General features: G+C 45.5%; 1 protein-coding gene and 1 pseudogene across 1 annotated transcript; both read right to left on the bottom strand.

Moving 5' to 3' along the window:
* Positions 1 to 332: 332 nt before the first annotated feature.
* Positions 333 to 862, bottom strand: LOC123055911 (pathogenesis-related protein PRMS-like; annotated as a pseudogene).
* Positions 863 to 15,444: 14,582 nt separating this feature from the next.
* On the bottom strand, positions 15,445 to 16,024 carry LOC123055910 (pathogenesis-related protein PRMS-like). Its single transcript, XM_044479722.1, has one exon. The coding sequence runs from the start codon at positions 16,000 to 16,002 to the stop codon at positions 15,445 to 15,447; it is 558 nt and encodes a 185-aa protein (XP_044335657.1). The 5' UTR covers positions 16,003 to 16,024.
* Between the last annotated feature and the right edge of the window lie 593 nt (positions 16,025 to 16,617).

Genomic DNA, 16,617 nt, shown 5'->3' with positions numbered 1-16,617 from the left:
ATTCGTCTGGTGCTCGTCTGACAAATAAGCAAAAAATTAGTGAGTTCATGGCCTGGTGTAAGATGAATGTGTGCACGTGCTAGCAAAGCCACACGCGGGTGAGGCTGTGGGCTTTCGGTGGTTGAGGCGCGGGGATGGGGGTGGCATAAGAGAACATGTTGGGTGCACATGTGGCCAACTAAACGAAAAGAAGTAAAGTAACAGACAACTTCAGTCACAGTGTAATCCAAATTTCCCATAAAACCTCCGGACCAAACGCCTTGTTTCGCACGATACATTATTTGAACAGACACGTCTTTCCTGATGTAGCTTCCGTATAGATGTACTAGTACTCAGTATGGCGGAACGCCGGGGTTGTTGCCGGCAGGGAAGTACCTGCAAACAGCCACGGTGTCGCGGCTGTTCCGGCAGGTGCGGCGGGCGCAGCCGAGGACTTGCGTGGTGTTCCACACCACCTGCGTGTAGGACCAGCATACCTTGCCGGGCGCGCACGCGTTGGCGCGGTGGTCGTACCACTGCCGCTGGGACACCCACGAGCCAGTGACGGCGGCGCCATCGTTGTACCCACTGCCCCAGTAGGTGTTCTGCCCGTAGACCGGCGGGGTTTCCCACTTCAGTGGCTCCAGCTTGCAGCGGATACCAAGCCGGCCCGCGTATCTATTGGCGTCCACCTCCAGCGACGGGTCCCACGTCAGGGGTGCCACGCCGACCTCGCGGCGCGCGTCGTTGTGCGCCTGCAGGAACTGCGTCGCCGTGCGCACGCTAGGGGCCGCGACGGCGACGCCGTTGTTGTTGATGAGGGCGAAGGCGAGACCAGTGCAAGCAACAAGATGGCGAGGCAGATGGAAGGAGACATGGTCATATGTTGCATCTGTGACTCTGAGCTCAGTTGATTTGGTGAGGTTTTAGAGGAATTGGCATGCTTATATAGGACAACACGAGGGGTTAACTTGCAGAAGCGTTTTGGATGGAAGTGTGCTGCGTATGCGTCAGTTTGGACTTCGGAGAATTAACATGAAGCGTTCATCTCCGAAATTAATCGCAAATTCACTGCTACCGAGAATTAACATGATACGACTTCCTTTATATTGCACAACTGACCTTCCTTCGGTAACAAAAAAAAAGTGAGGACAATTGAAATACTAAGAGCCTCTTCGGAAATGGTCTGGCTCCTTCAAATCCTTGACTCCGGCTCCTCCTCCTGAAATGCTGCTCCTTGTAAAAAATAGCCCTAGGAAAGAACTGTTCGACCCACAGCTCCGCTCATGATTCACTCGCGGTGGGTGGATCAAACAGATACGAGCGAGTCATGTGGCCACTCTGAACCTTTTTCACTTGGTGGCGGCAGTTCCTTTGTAAATTTTATCAACTCCATGATTTTGAAGATCTAAGATGTGGGAAACAGCCGCTCCGCATAACCGCACTGCAACCGGCTCCACTCCGCGTTTTCAGCTCCGTGGAGCTTGAGCGTTCGGCGCCGCTCCACCATCTCCGGGATTGAAGTTGAGGAGCAGAGAGAAACCGAACACACCCTAAATTTGATCGGCCGTTTCGGAGTGGTAATTAAGGGCATCTCTAGCAGACCCTCTAAACATTAATCCCGCATCCTACTCTCTATCCTTAAAAAGCTGTATCTTTTAAAGAATTAATCTTTTCTTCACCTAGCAGATCCCCAAACACTTAGTCCTAAAAATATATATTTTCATAACATATTTTATTCAAAACTTGATCTATGATACAAATCAAATATAATGTTGCGCATTAATAACCATTGCTGCCGATCCAGAGTGGAATTACTAAGAATGCAATAGTTTCTCTAGCTAATTGCTGACACTAAGAACATCATCAACGCAATGGCTCGCCCAAGAAGAACCATTGCTATTGATCCAAGGAGTATGAACCAAATCATTATAGAAGTTAGGAGTGCACGGTGAAGGTTTTTAAATTTCCTTCTCTAGGCTTGCATCTCACAGATTTGGACTTGCTTCTTGCATGATTCTATCAGCGCATCATCTAGCTTCTCGATACTAGTAGTCTAGCATCTAGTTTATGTAAAGCTTTATCCATATCCATGTGCTGCAAGAGAATCCTCTCTGTGTGTGTAATGTTCTGAGCAACGGGAATCGTATACCAAATTGCAAACATGGAGGGGTTTTGTGTTATGCCTTGCCGATTTCGGATGGCATCACCACCGGTGGTGTGCGATTTGTGGGCAGACTCGATGAAGAAGCTGCTGCAACGCGATGATTCGCCGAAATGCATAGGCCACGACGGAGTCCTCATGGCCGAGCTAATAGGAATGGTGGAGAGATCAGCAATGATGGCAGTGAAGAAGGCCCATTCCGATGTCGTCGACCGGCGTGGGCTCAAACACGGGGCTACTACTGCTTTCCGAAGCTCATGTGACTTAATTTGTGACCATCGATAGACTGAAGCTTTGCGAAGATGTCGGCAACGAATCGGGTTGATTTTGGCACCATCGACGAAAGAGAAGGGGATGGTAGGGCTGTGAGAGGGGGGCTGCACATACTGATTCCGACATCCAGGGCTCTTTGGCGGCGCGGCTAGATGCCGAGAGGGGCAGCGCGATATCCCAATTTTTGCCGAGAGTTGCCCTTCTTGGAGCAAAAACTAGCTACATGGTGCCTTTTTGGGATAAAAAACTATAATTTTGAAGGATTAATGTTTGAGGGATATGCTAGCTAAGGGTTAATACCCCAAACCAATTTCCCCCCTTAAATATGACTTTTGGGGCATCTCAGACCTAAGGACATCTCCAAGGCTATCTTTAAACGAATAGTCTCAAATGTCCACGAACACATCCAAGGCTACCCCATCCCCTAATTCAGACAGTTCAAACTCGCAAATTTGAGGAACACAAGGACAAAAATGTATAGGAAATAAGTTGGGACACCAAGTGTAACCATGGAACAACTTAAGGGTCTAAAACATTTTGTTTCATCTTTTAATAAATTTGGTAAACAAAGTTGCATAAGAAACATGTTGAGCACCAAACAAAATGACAAAGTCTTCTTGCTTCCACGAGAGTTGGCCTTTTTGTTTTTTGGGGATGAGCAACCCCTTGATCTGTTAGCTCCAACACCCACGAACATGCCTTTAGCGTACATGCTCTGTGTGTGTTGTAATCTCATATTGTCACTCTTCTTTTATCAATGAAAAGATACACAATCTTTGCGTATTCGCAAAAAAAGTCTTCTTGCTTCTTGCCAAGTAAAGTACACCCTCTTTATGTAAAGTTGCGACTTCCAAAACCTGTCATGAAAAAACAGAGGAGGGGAAAAGCAAGCAAAAAGAGTTGGCTTGGAAAAACTGAGAAGGACTGAGGGGCACAGAAATAGAAATCTGTAAAATAAACTACACCATGAAGGTGAGCTGGTGTGAGAAAAATGTGTTTATCAGGAAGTTACTGCTCCAGGGGAGGGATGCTCATAACCATACAAGAATGCCCAAACGCCCATGTGTTCATTATGACAATATTGAATTTCATGAAAGCATCCATCAAATAGCTATATATTGCACAACATAGGGTTCCTATTTAACATGGGAAGAGAGATAGAACAATGATTCACAAAGAAGCCGTTGCACATCGACGGAGGAGTAGAGCTTACTCGTTGGTAGGTTCATTTTGGTATACCAGATATTCAACGCACACATGTTTTACACTTGGTTAGAAATATGTTTCCGATGTTTGAAATCCGAGTCAATCATATGAATGGGAACCATCGGGATTAGCGATTGCATGATCCTCAAACAACTCACCAAGTAACCTCGTCATATGAAGGTGAGACGGAGAAGAGATTCTTTTAGAATTCACCGTCCTAGAGTTCAATTGTTGTCTCAGTGTGAAGGAGAGGCAGAATTGTTGTCTTGCCTTCATGTTCTCTATCTCGGAGTGAGTTGGAGTGCATCTACAAATGACACAACTAGAGATGGGTTGTGTCATGTCGAGCCATGCCGGGGACCAGGTCTAGGAATGGCTACCTATCTGAGTAGGTGACCAAAGTCATGCATGAAGTTGGCAATGTTAATGTCGTCCATTATAGGAAGCGCTGCATCCTTCAGCTCAAGCTCTAGGCAATGGGGACATACGAATTAGTTCTGGCCAAACCCAAGCTGGCACTTGTATCACACCTTATTGGTGCAAAATGTAAACCCATGATGACATAATGAAAACCCCATTTGAATAAAAAAATTGCTAGAAGATGACAAGCTAGTAAATTGGGGTTCACTTTGAACCTTCTATTTTTAATTGATCGATGCTATGCAAGAACAACTCTTTGTTTCACAATGGTTACATATCATATGCTAACTTTTGAGGAGGTTTATTGAACATTACAAATCAGACAATATGTTTTAACATGCATGAGAATACAAAAGTGTAAGAACATTAAGAAAGGTGTGGATAAATCACTCTGAAACAAGAACATGTTGATATCAAGCATTAGCTTTTAGCCTTTTATCAGTAGCAACAATTCCAATTTAACTCTTTCATAAGTATATATGCAAAGTTGAGTGGCACAGGGTTGTGGATCCTGCTGATTATCCACAGTCATGTGGCATCTATGTTTCCGCCCATCTGTCACATTTTTATGATAATTTGATGTAACTAACCATTTTGTGAACATTTCTTAAGTGAATCAAAGAAATACCGCTTGTGTATAAACGCAAGTACCAAGTTTAGGTACCCAAAAAGATATGCATGAACAACTTGAGGTGAGACAACTTTTGTATCACTGTCATTAGAAAAAGTGATAAATTTAATGACTATAATTTTGATTTCTATCTCTAGAGAGTAAATAGCATAAAACTACCACTTTTCGTCCTACGGTTCCAAAAAACCACCACTTTTTTGTTTGTGACTGATACCTACCACTTTTCTCGTCGGCTGTCTCAAAAAACCCAAATCGCCCGTTGCTAGCGTTTTTAACCGTTTTCTGACGGTCCGGGCCCGCCTGTCAGGCCACATCAGCGCCGCGCGTGACGGCGAGGCCGTTAACGGCCGTTATTCGGACCGACCGGTGCGGTCGGACCGCACCCGCTCGCTCGCTGCCGTTCTCTCTCTGTCGGCAGCATCTCTCTCTCGCTCCTCGTTCCCCCCGTGCTCTCTGTCTCCCCCGACGATGGCGGCGGCGAAGAAGAAGGACGACGGCGAGCCTAGGCCGACAGCCAGCGGCGAGGGCGGTGCTCACTCCGAGGTCAACAAGTGGCTAGGCAGCGCAAGTTTCCTGACCCAGCGCTCGTCTGGGCCACCGACGCAGGAGGTCCAGATGTCGCCGGCGTTCCGCGCGGCCAGGGCAGTGGCCAAATGCATCCACGCGGATCCAGAAGGCGGGCACCAGTGGGCCTCCTCACTTGGTGGCGTGGAGTAATTTATGAATTGTTTTAATTATTTTTCTTAGTTTATTTATGAACTAGGGTTAGGATTTGTTTCTTATATTGTTAATGAATTAGTTCTTTGGTATATTATTATGTATACATTGTACTCAATATATGAATTAGGGTTTAGGTTTGGATGATATGTTGTGCAAGTGAAACTGTTGCATACTTTTGAACTTGAAAGTCTGAAGAAATCTGAATGTGTTGTTTCTTTTTTTTTGCATAGTTTGGATGATGAAGTATGGGAATTGAGGCTGCATTTTCAGGGTAGAGACAACATGGAAAGGAAGTTTTCCTTATCAGAAATGAATTACCTGTTTTTGTTAGCACTTATTGAACTTGAGGGCTATGGGTTGGATGCCTATCTGTCATATGTTAAGGATGAGGGTAAGGGGCTGGAGGGGATTGAGGTTTTGGACAGTGATGAGAAGGTGGAGGAGATGCTAGATTTGTTTGCTGAGAAGAAAATATTGAACATAACAGTGAGAGAGGCTAGTGACCCAAATCCAGCAGATGCAAACATGGACCACACCTTGCTTGAAGAGCAGATTCCAATTAGTCAAGTTGGTGATCCCATTGTTTATAGTGTTTCCCAGGTGTCCTTTTCCCTGTCTCAAATTCTTCACACCCCCACTTGTGCCTGTTGATCCATATTTTAACACACAACAAAGTTGTAATTTCAACAAGGGAAAAGAGGCAGTGGAAATTGAAGGCATTGAAGCAGAAGATCAAGATGAAGATGAGTTGGACAAATCCTCTTCAGATTTTGAGTTTTTCAGGGGTGATTACAGAGGGAAGAAAATTTCATACAAGTCTTGGGCTAGGGGAGAAGATGAAGGTGGTGAAGGAACAAGTCAGCACTACAGGGAAGAGGAAGAGATGGCTGAGCATTATTTTGGGGGTGCTTCTGAACCCTCAGAGTTTTGGCAGGAGCCAAATGGTTCTGAAGAAGATGATGAAGAAGAAGTTTCAGATCATGTGAAAACTGTGGCACAGAAGATACCTGTGAGGAAACAAGGCCCAACAAGCAGATCACACAGTGAGCCAGATCACAAAAAGTTTGAAGATTTCGTGCCAGAAGCTGATGAGTTCTGCTTTCCAGGTGATGAAGGCATTTCTGATGAAGAAGATGATGCACCTAGGTTGCCTTGTGGCAGCAAGAGAAAATTGAAGAAGAAGAAGGAGAGAATATGGTATGATTCCTCTAGGCCTGATGCACATGAACAGTTTAGGATTCATTTCTGCTTTCTGAATGTGGTAGAGTTCAGAGAAGCATTGGGAAATTACCATGTTAGGACACTTAGGAACTTTGAGTACCATAGGAATGATCCAAGTAGGATCATAGCCTGGTGCTCAGATAGAAAGCATGGTTGTGAGTTTTATATTACTGCTTCTAAGATTGCCCATGAGTCAACCTTTAGCATCAAGAAGATGAATCTTGATCACACCTGTGGAGCAAGTGGAGAGAACACAAAGGTTACCATGAAGTGGGTTGCAAAGGCTGTTGAGGATACTGTAAGATCCAATCCTGGTGCAGGTGTTGAGACTATACTGAGTTATACAAAAAAGAAATTTGGAGTACATGTTCCAAAAAGTTTGGCCTACAGGGCAAGGAGGAAAGTAGTTGATGTTGTGCAAGGGGATCACAAGACACAATACTGCAGGTTAAGAGACTATCTGTAGTGTGTTTTGGACACAAACCCTGGTAGTAGGTGTGTTGTGACAACAAAGGAATTTGAACTCCACCCAGCACCTACCCCAAGGTTTCATTACATGTTTTATTGTCTGTTTGCTTGTAAGGAGGGGTTCCTAAATGGTTGCAGGCCTTTCATAGGTAAATCTAGTCTGTATAGTGCTTAAATAGGGATTGCATTACATGTTGCTGCTTACTAATGGCTTAAAATGCAGGTCTTGATGGATGCTTCATCAAACTAAGCACTGGGCAGCAAATCCTGGCAGCAACAGGGAGGGATGGCAACAACAACATCTTCCCTATTGCATTTGGTGTTGTTGATATGGAGGAGACATATAGTTGGACTTGGTTTCTTACACAGTTAAGGACAGTAATTGGTAGTGGCAACAAGTTTGGGCCCTACACAATTATGTCAGACAGGCAAAAGGTACAACTACTCTTCATGATTTGACTGATTTTCCTTTCACTATGTACTGCTTTTCCTTGCACTATGTACTGCTTTTCCTTTCTCTACTTACTTCACTAGTTATTAATACAAAATCAATGAACAGGGTCTGCTCAATGCAATAGAGGATGTATTTCCTGATTCCCCTCAAAGATTTTGTTTAAGACACATATATGCCAACTTCCAATCAACTGGGTTTAGAGGGGATGAATTGAAAAAACATCTAGACCAGGCTGCATATTCTTTCACTAAGCATGGGCAGGATCTGGGCATGGAAGCATTGAAGAAAGAGAGTGAGGAGGCATGGAAGTGGTTGTCCAACATACCAGTCCATACTTGGGCCAGGCATAGAATGGATACTATATGCAAGACAGACCTTGTTGTAAACAATCTTAGTGAAGTTTTCAACAGGATGATTCTGGATGTTAGGAACAAGCCCATAAGGACAATGCTTGAAGGAATGAGGACAAAACTCATGATCAAGTTTCAGAAGATTAGGGAGAAGACAGAGACATGTAAGTGGGATATCACACCCACTTACTCTGAGATATTGGAGGAAGCTAAGAAGTGGGCAAAATATTGTGATGCATATATGGCTGGACCAGGAATTTGGCAAGTTACAAGTAGTTCAGAAAAGACCTACTGTGTAAACCTAAACAACTACACTTGTGACTGGAGGAGGTGGGATATGACAGCTGTTCCATGTAGTCATGCTATAGCAGCAATGCAGAAGGTGAAGCTACACCCTGAAGATTTTGTCCATGAGTTCTTCAAGAAGCCCCTCTACTGTGAAACCTACAAGCATATTATATACCCTATTCCAGGCCCTGATTGTTGGCCACACACCATGGGGGATGACATATCTCCTCCAGTATTCAAAGAAAAGAAGGGTAAAAAGCAGACAGCTAGGAGGAAAGGACATTTTGAGGTGCCTGCCAAGAAGGATACATCAAGAATTGGGACAGTGACCTGTAGCAATTGCAATATGCAAGGTCACAGATATACCACTTGTGGTGTTCCACTGAAACCCAAACTGCAGATGAGAAAGAATAATCACCAGGTATACTTATTGATAAAGAAACTTCTGTTTCATAGGCTAGGTGGTTTAATTATAATTTGCTTTGTTAAATGTGCAGGAGAATAGGTCAGACTACTCTTCATCTACCAGAGCTTCTACAGGTGTGGTTGCACCCCCACCCCACCCCCACCACCACCATCAGCACCATCAGCACCAGCCATAGCTAGGAAGAGGCCTGCAACAGCCACAACTACTCCAGGACCAGCAAAGAGGAACAAGGGAGCTGCTTCTGCTACTCCAGCACTAGCCACATCAGCACCTGCCAAGAAGACCAAAGCAACCAAGAAGACAGGGGCTCCTAGCACATCTTCACCAGCCAAGAACACAAGGTCATCCATTGCTTCTCCAGCAAAGAACACCAGAGCATCAACAGCTAGCAGAGGGTACACAGTTTTCAATGCTCCAAGGCAAGCTGCCAACTCTGAGATGGAGATTGGGTCCAAGAGGGTTAGGAAGCCAACTGGAAAGTGGAAGGCATATTTCATAGCTAGTGGTAACTACTGAAGATTCCAACATTCGAGAAAGTTGTCTTGTTGTATGAGTGCTGAAACCTAAGTGTTTGCAACCTTAAACCTATGTATTTGCTTGCTGAAACTTGAGTGTTAGCATTATGAAACCTATGTATTTGCTTCCTGAAACCTGAGTGTTTGCATTTATGAAACCTGTGTATTTGCTTGCTGAAACCTAAGTGGTTGCATTATGAAACCTGAGTGTTTATGACTTCTGGGTAGATTTAGACAACACTGATGCAAAAATTGATTCATTTATTCAAACATTCATAGATTCCACCATCCAAACTTTCTTTCATACAAAGAGTTGTACAGAAATGGAAGGGATACATAGCTCAGACTCTCATTCATACTTAAAAAAACTACTACCAACAACTCTCAATCGTAACGAGCGAAGAAACGACACCACTTTGCTCTGGTAGAAGGGTGAGGAGCGAGTACTGCCTGTCTCCTAGCCCACCTGATGATCTTCCCTGAGCTCTTGCGCCTGCCGCCAGGGACAAGAACTGTGAACTCATCTGAGTTGCACTTCTCCAAGATCTTCTCTGCCAGCCTCCTCTTGAACTCCAGCTCCCACTCCACTGCCTGCACTGCAGGGCGAGCCCTTTGCCTCCTCACATCCACTGCCTGCACTACCTCCTCTTCCTCATCTGTCACCTCCCCAAGCTCTGGATCCATCTAGGGTTTCTAGAGGTGGGGTGTGGCGGCTGTGTTCTGGAGGGAGGAGGGTGGGTGGAGTAGGCTATTTATGAGCAGTGGAGGGTGGGTGGAGTAGGCCTAGGTTTGTAAATATAACTGGGCCACAAAGCCCAGGTACAAAGCACTAATAAACATAACTACCTTTTAAACATAAAAAGACACATAGCATACTCCAGCAGTGCTTATCACTGACTCCATAACATAGCAGAAGAGGTTCAAATACAGGCAGAACAGTCATTACAACTTAGTTCATAACTTAGCATTAAAGGTTCTAGTAGCATAACTACAGTTCTTAACATTGGCATAGACATAGACTAGAGTAGCTTCACATTCCCCAAAATGTACACCCCATATCTTCACATCAGATGGTTAGGCCACATACTTATAAAGGCCTTGGATGTACTTCACCATCTGCAGAACACACTTCATGAATCAAGGATGGCCTTGATTTTCTCAAGTTTCTCCTTGCTTGCATGCCCATCACTCAGCAGCTCATTCACCACATGCTCAAGCTTGGCCTTCTCTATCTTAAGCAAATCTCTCTCCTGTTCAACCTCCTTCTTTGCCTTCCTGGTATTCTTGATAATGTCAGCTTGACTCTGTAAAATGCACCTTTGTTCCTTGGCAAGTTTGAGCTTCTCCATCTGAACCTCCAACCTAGCTCTCTCTTCTACCTCTTTCTTCTTCTTCTTCTCAAATTCTTCCTCCTCAACTGCCTTCTGGTTATCCATGTGGCCTACCCTACCATCCTGCCAATCAAACATCTTGGATACATCTTGGACAAGCTTTGTGTACTCAATGCACAGCTTGTCATTTTCAGTCTTAAGCTTGGCCAAATGCTTCTCATACTTCTGCTTATCAACTACCCTGCCACAATTCTGTTCATGGTACATGTCCCACAGCCTGGACAAGCAATTCTGAAGAATTGGATGCCAGGGCTTGTCAACCCACTCAATAACACCACAGTTAACACCTTCACTCTGCATTTGGAAATTGAAATATACATCACTAAGTGCACTCAAATTCGTAACAACAAATCATATGAGACTAAGAAACTAAAGGTGAGGCTTAAGTAAACTGAATATGTTGTTCAATATAACTCAAACTATAACTGAAACCCAACCTGCTTGTACAAGTACATTCACAGATATATGCTTCCTATACATAAGCATTTTTGATAACCATATCCCTCAATACCTTAATACAAGGCATATTGCAGTTCATCCTAAATAATACAGTGTAGGTTCAGAAGAGCAACTTGTCAACATAATACTGTGTGGGTTCAGAACAGCAACTTGTCATCCTTGTAAATACATGTGTGGGTTCAGAAGAAAATGATTCCAATTAAGGTACTATACCTGCTGCACTGGACAACCATAGAAACGCCTTCCAGTTAAGGTTCCTTCAAATGCAACACACTTAATTGGCCTCATGTGGTGCATCATGCAGGTGGGTTCAGAAAGCTCCAGCTGGCCACAGAAAAGAGGCCCCACGGTGGTGTCAGGGATCTCCTGCATGAACACATGAACAAAATCACCTTAGCTCACGGAACCAGACATAGATCACAAATTAAATCCCCAATCCAGCAAGAACCCTAACCCAAACCCTAGTTTTCAAGCATACATAAACATAGCTCAAACAGCAACCATAACCCTGCCTACTAAATAACAGTAAACAAAGCTTACCCTAGCTCACCAAGATGAACACTAACCTAATCTAGCTCCTAGATGAACCCTAACCCTAGCTCAGCAGATTGAAAAACTTACCCAAAGAGCCATGTCCATGCTTGTGATGTCGCACTCATCCTCTGAGCTCGTATCCCCATCATTCCAGGAAGGCATGGCGGCGGTGGAGCTTCCACAGCGCAAGTCACCGCCGGCGTCCAAGAGCAGAGAGGAGAGGAGAGTGAGAGCGAGAGAGAGATGAGTGCGGGCAGGGGAGCAGAGTGAGAGCAGAGTGAGAGGGAGGGAGACGACTTAATGAGCGGTCCGACCGCACCGGCTCGGTCCGAGTAACGGCCGTTAACGGCCTCGCCGTCACGCGCGGCGCTGACGTGGCCTGACAGGCGGGCCCGGACCGTCAGAAAACGGTTAAAAACGCTAGCAACGGGCGATTTGGGTTTTTGATACAGCCGACGAGAAAACTGGTAGGTATCAGTCACAAACAAAAAAGTGGTGGTTTTTTGGAACCATAGGACGAAAAGTGGTAGTTTTATGCTATTTACTCATCTCCAGAATATAGGAAGGTCAAATGCAATTGTATCACAACATTGTTCTAGGTCCACATTAGGACAACAATCTGAAACATGAGAAAACAAATAAGGATCAGTCTTCAGAGCATGAGTGACAAAACACAAAAAACAACACGCGCGCTCTCGTTCCATATTTTATATTACAAAAAATTATTCTCTCTCGAAATTTTTTCTAGAAAATATCCAGAGCACAAAAAGAGTTGCGACAAGCAGAATGAAAACTTTAGGTCACACACATCAAAGTTCAGTACCTAACTGATAAGTATGAGTACATGAAGAATCAATAACAGTGTAGATCAAGCAAAGTTTGATCCACAACAAGGCCTTGAAGTTGGTCGTGGGGTTCTTGCCAGTGCGAAGAAGGCCATGTAGATGACAATGTCAACAACCTTTGGGCTAGCATGGTGGAAAATTCGAGCTTGGACACACTTGGCCTCATCTCCCCGCTCCCAAACCACATGCATGCCTAATCCAGAAGCAACTAAACTTGTTCAATCCCCTTCACTAGTTCAATGGCGATCAGCTCACCATTCACTTGGTCCACAATCCATCCTTTAGCCGGGTCTCATCCTACAGATCAATAAGCACCAATCTTACGAGAACTTAGCAACTTAGGACTCGTTTGGTAGCCTGCATTAGGTCTAACCAGGCCCGCGTGATGCAGTTTTGGTTTTTTTGGTTGCCTGCCTTGCACCTAAATATCGGCCCGCACGATATTTGAATCACCTTCGGGCCTGGCAGAGTAGGAACGCTCGAATCAGATGTTTTTTCATAGTCAGGCCCGGCCGATGCAACCTGAGACATGTGGGCATCGGAGGCTGAATGTTAGGAGCCACGCTCGAAATGTTGTGTTGTTTCCTGAAGCGCGGCCATAACTACGCTCACCCTCCTCTCACCGCTATCTCTCCACTCTCACACCAGCGGCGGCGAGCACAAGATCTGGATGGTGAGCACCAGAATGAAGAACTGGACGGTGAGCACTGGCGTTGACCACCGGCTTCAGCGCCTCATTGGAAGCCGTTCGACAATGGCGGTAAGCCATTTGTCTCCGATGGAACCGAATTATACCATACTTGCATTTGATTTATGCATCGCGCACTAGGCATCTAATCTGCCTACCGGGTTCCATTTAGGCTTATCCAATTAGGGATTTAAGCCATTCGAACGAGATTGAGTACGATTTTCACATGGGGGAGGGGATAACTCGAGCTGACATCCTAGACGCGGTTAGCCTGGATGCGCTTGGAGTGGCGGTAGCCTTGAGTCTTTTAATCATCGACCTCCAAGGGCAGTGTACGGGTGCCTGGCTCAGGCGCCCTGACAACCATCTCCACCGCTTAGGCTTTGCTAGCTTATCGAGGCTCGACTGATTCGCCATTCACGACATTCACCATCTCCTCCTCCTCCTCCTCCTCCTCTAGAATGATGGCGGTTGACGCCACCGCGACGGCCGACTGGTCATCAGGAGCCTTGACAAGCCTGTACTTGGTCCATCTGACCTGGATAAACCGACTCTCATCTTTGGCGGGGTCAAATATCAGCCTCTTCAACTCCATCTTCATCGCCTTCAATGGCAAAACATCTGCCTCTTTACGCATCTTGTCCATGCTCTTGAACTGAGAGCCCTCCTCCATGGTCTTCGCGAACTTGGGGCTATCACCAAGTGAGCACCCAAGGAGAAATGCCCTCCATCCAGGGTCGTTGGGGAAGGGGTTCATGGCTGTGGAGTTGTGGTGGTGGTGGTGGTGGTGTGTGTGTGTGTGTGTGTGTGAGAGAGAGAGAGAGAGAAATAGGGACTCTGAAAAATGATAATATCAAGGTGGTTGTGTTCTTATGGTAATGGTGAAATTGGAGGAATATGATGAGGAAGGAAGGTAAACATAGAGATTAATGATGTTGTGCGTCTTACTCTGAAAAATAAACATTGATTGCACCTTTTATTTTGAATGAAGCACTGAAGGGTGGGGTGCTATTATCAGGAACCACAAAGGTGTGGTAAAAACTTGAGGTGCTAGAAAATTGGAGAATTCCTAAATTCCTTCCGCGCCGACATCATGGCTGCGTTATGGGTTGCCCAACTAGAAGCAGCAAGAGGGTTCAAATCTGTGTGCTTTGAAACTGAAAATACGTTGTTGTTGCAAGGGATGAGCATCGAAGAGTTCGACCAGTCACCTGCTTGCTTGGCGCTGGCGGAACTAAAGAAATGCTCAAAGCAAAACTCTGAAGTTGCTTCATTTTGGCTAGGAAGAACCTTAATAAAGTTAGGGGAGCACTCTGAACAGCCTTGCAGACTGATCATGTAACTTCTGTTGTAATGAACATAGTCTGTGAACCTAAGTCAGTACGATCACTTCATTGAGGGAATGATGTTGAGCAATACATGAATGCCCATGTGCCCATTATGGAAGTACTGAACTTCAAGAAAGCATCCATTCCATGTTGTTGCAACACATGATGCTCCTATTTAAGCGTGAGAAGAGAGATGGAACAATAGTTGACAAACAAACCATATTGGGCACCTGAGCCAACCAAAGAGTAGAGCCCAGTCATTCTTAGGTTCATACATGCACAATTTTTTTTGCTCAATTGGAATTCCTCTGTCTGTGTCATTGATACCCATAGACATGCTAGGACTGGGAACCATCAGGATATACAGTTGCAAAGCTCTGGTGTCTTGCATGGAGTAACAATACCATCATGGTTAAATGGAGAAGGACCCATTCAGTAATTTGCTATCCTAGTGTTTCTTTTCCAGTGGGCAACTAAAAATGGTTGGGCAAACTGGTACATCTGCTCCTCCTGATTCTAGGAATTAGTCAATTAGTAGATAGTTGATAGTTGAAGTGTAACCGAAAGGTGTGATACGATTAGGACTCCGCATGTTAATAAAAAACATTTTCTGTGCAATGTTACTTAGCTTTTATTAGACGTAGCAATTCCAAGATTGCTAATTCAGCAACGAAAGAAGTCAAAAGCCTTCAACTCTGCCTCATCATACCAACAGCGATCAACTCACTGTCCAACCTAGAGCCCCATTCGTCTGGTGCTCGTCTGACAAATAAGCAAAAAATTAGTGAGTTCATGGCCTGGTGTAAGATGAATGTGTGCACGTGCTAGCAAAGCCACACGCGGGTGAGGCTGTGGGCTTTCAGTGGTTGAGGCGCGGGGATGGGGGTGGCATAAGAGAACATGTTGGGTGCACATGTGGCCAACTAAACAAAAATAAGTACAGTAACAGACAGCTTCAGTCACAGTGTAATCCAAATTTCCCATTTCTTATAACCATAAGACGCCGGACCAAACGCCTTGTTTCGCACCGTACATTATTTGAACAGACACATCTTTCCTGACGTAGCTTCCGTATAGATGTGCTCAGTATGGCGGAACGCCGCGGTAGTTGCCGGGAGGGAAGTATCTGCAAACAGCCACGGTATCGCGGCTGCTCCGGCAGGTGCGGCGGGCGCAGCCGAGCTCTCGCGTGGTGTTCCACACCACCTGCGTGTAGGACCCGCATACCTTGCCGGGCGCGCACGTGTTGGCGCGGTGATCGTACGACTGCCGCTCGTACACCCACGAGCCAGTGACGGCGGCGCCATCGTTGTACCCACTGCCCCAGTAGCTGTTCTGCCCGTAGATATGCGGGGCGTCCCACTTCAGCGGCTCCAGCTTGCAGCGGATACCAAGCCGGCCCGCGTATCTCTCGGCGTCCTGCTCCAGCGTCGAGTTCCACGTCAGGGGTGCCACGCCGACCTCGCGGCGCGCGTCGTTGTGCGCCTGCAGGAACTGCGTCACCGTGGGCACGCTAGGGGCGGCGACGGCGGCGCCATTGTTGCTAGTGCCGGGGATGCTGGCTGCTGCCGGCGAGGGCGAGACCAGTGCGAGGAACAGGATGGCGACGCATACGAATGGAGACATTGTCTTCTGCCGCATCTGTGACTGTGAGATCAGTTAATTTGGTGAAGTTCATAGAGGAATTGACGTGCTTATATAGAACAACAGGGGGTTAACTTGCAGAAGCGTATGCGTCAGTTTGGAATTCGGAGAATTAACATGAAGCGCTCATCTGCGAGTAATTAATGGCATTCACTGCAAGTACCGATAATTAACAGGTTAGCCGTTTTGCATGTATACATATGACATTTTTTTTTTGAAAAAACAATATCGATTATCAAATAGAGATAATGGTTATATCATCTATAAGGAGAGATACAATAATTTTCATGGGCTCCTCGATACAATCCCTAGTCATGAAACCTTTTGCTAACCTAACAAGCTCATGAGCTACTTTGTCCGCTTCTCTATTACAATGCTCAAAACTGGTAAGAGAAAAATCACAAGTCATAAAAAAGCAATCCTCAATAATTGCAGCCACCGCTCCTGCAGTGCGACCTCCGTTCTTCATTGTGTTTTATGTTATCAGAATTAATAATGAGACGATTGCAACCCGTCTTTTGTACCAGTACTAGGCCAAACCTAAATGCTAACGCTTCCGCTGTCAGAGCATCCGCGCAACAATCGATCATGCAGTTTCTACACTGGTAGAGA

Source organism: Triticum aestivum, chromosome 2D (assembly GCF_018294505.1).
Source record: "Triticum aestivum cultivar Chinese Spring chromosome 2D, IWGSC CS RefSeq v2.1, whole genome shotgun sequence".
Lineage (NCBI taxonomy): Eukaryota > Viridiplantae > Streptophyta > Magnoliopsida > Poales > Poaceae > Triticum > Triticum aestivum.
The sequence above is the reverse complement of the archived record's forward strand: the minus strand, read 5'-3'. Positions and strand labels throughout refer to the sequence as shown.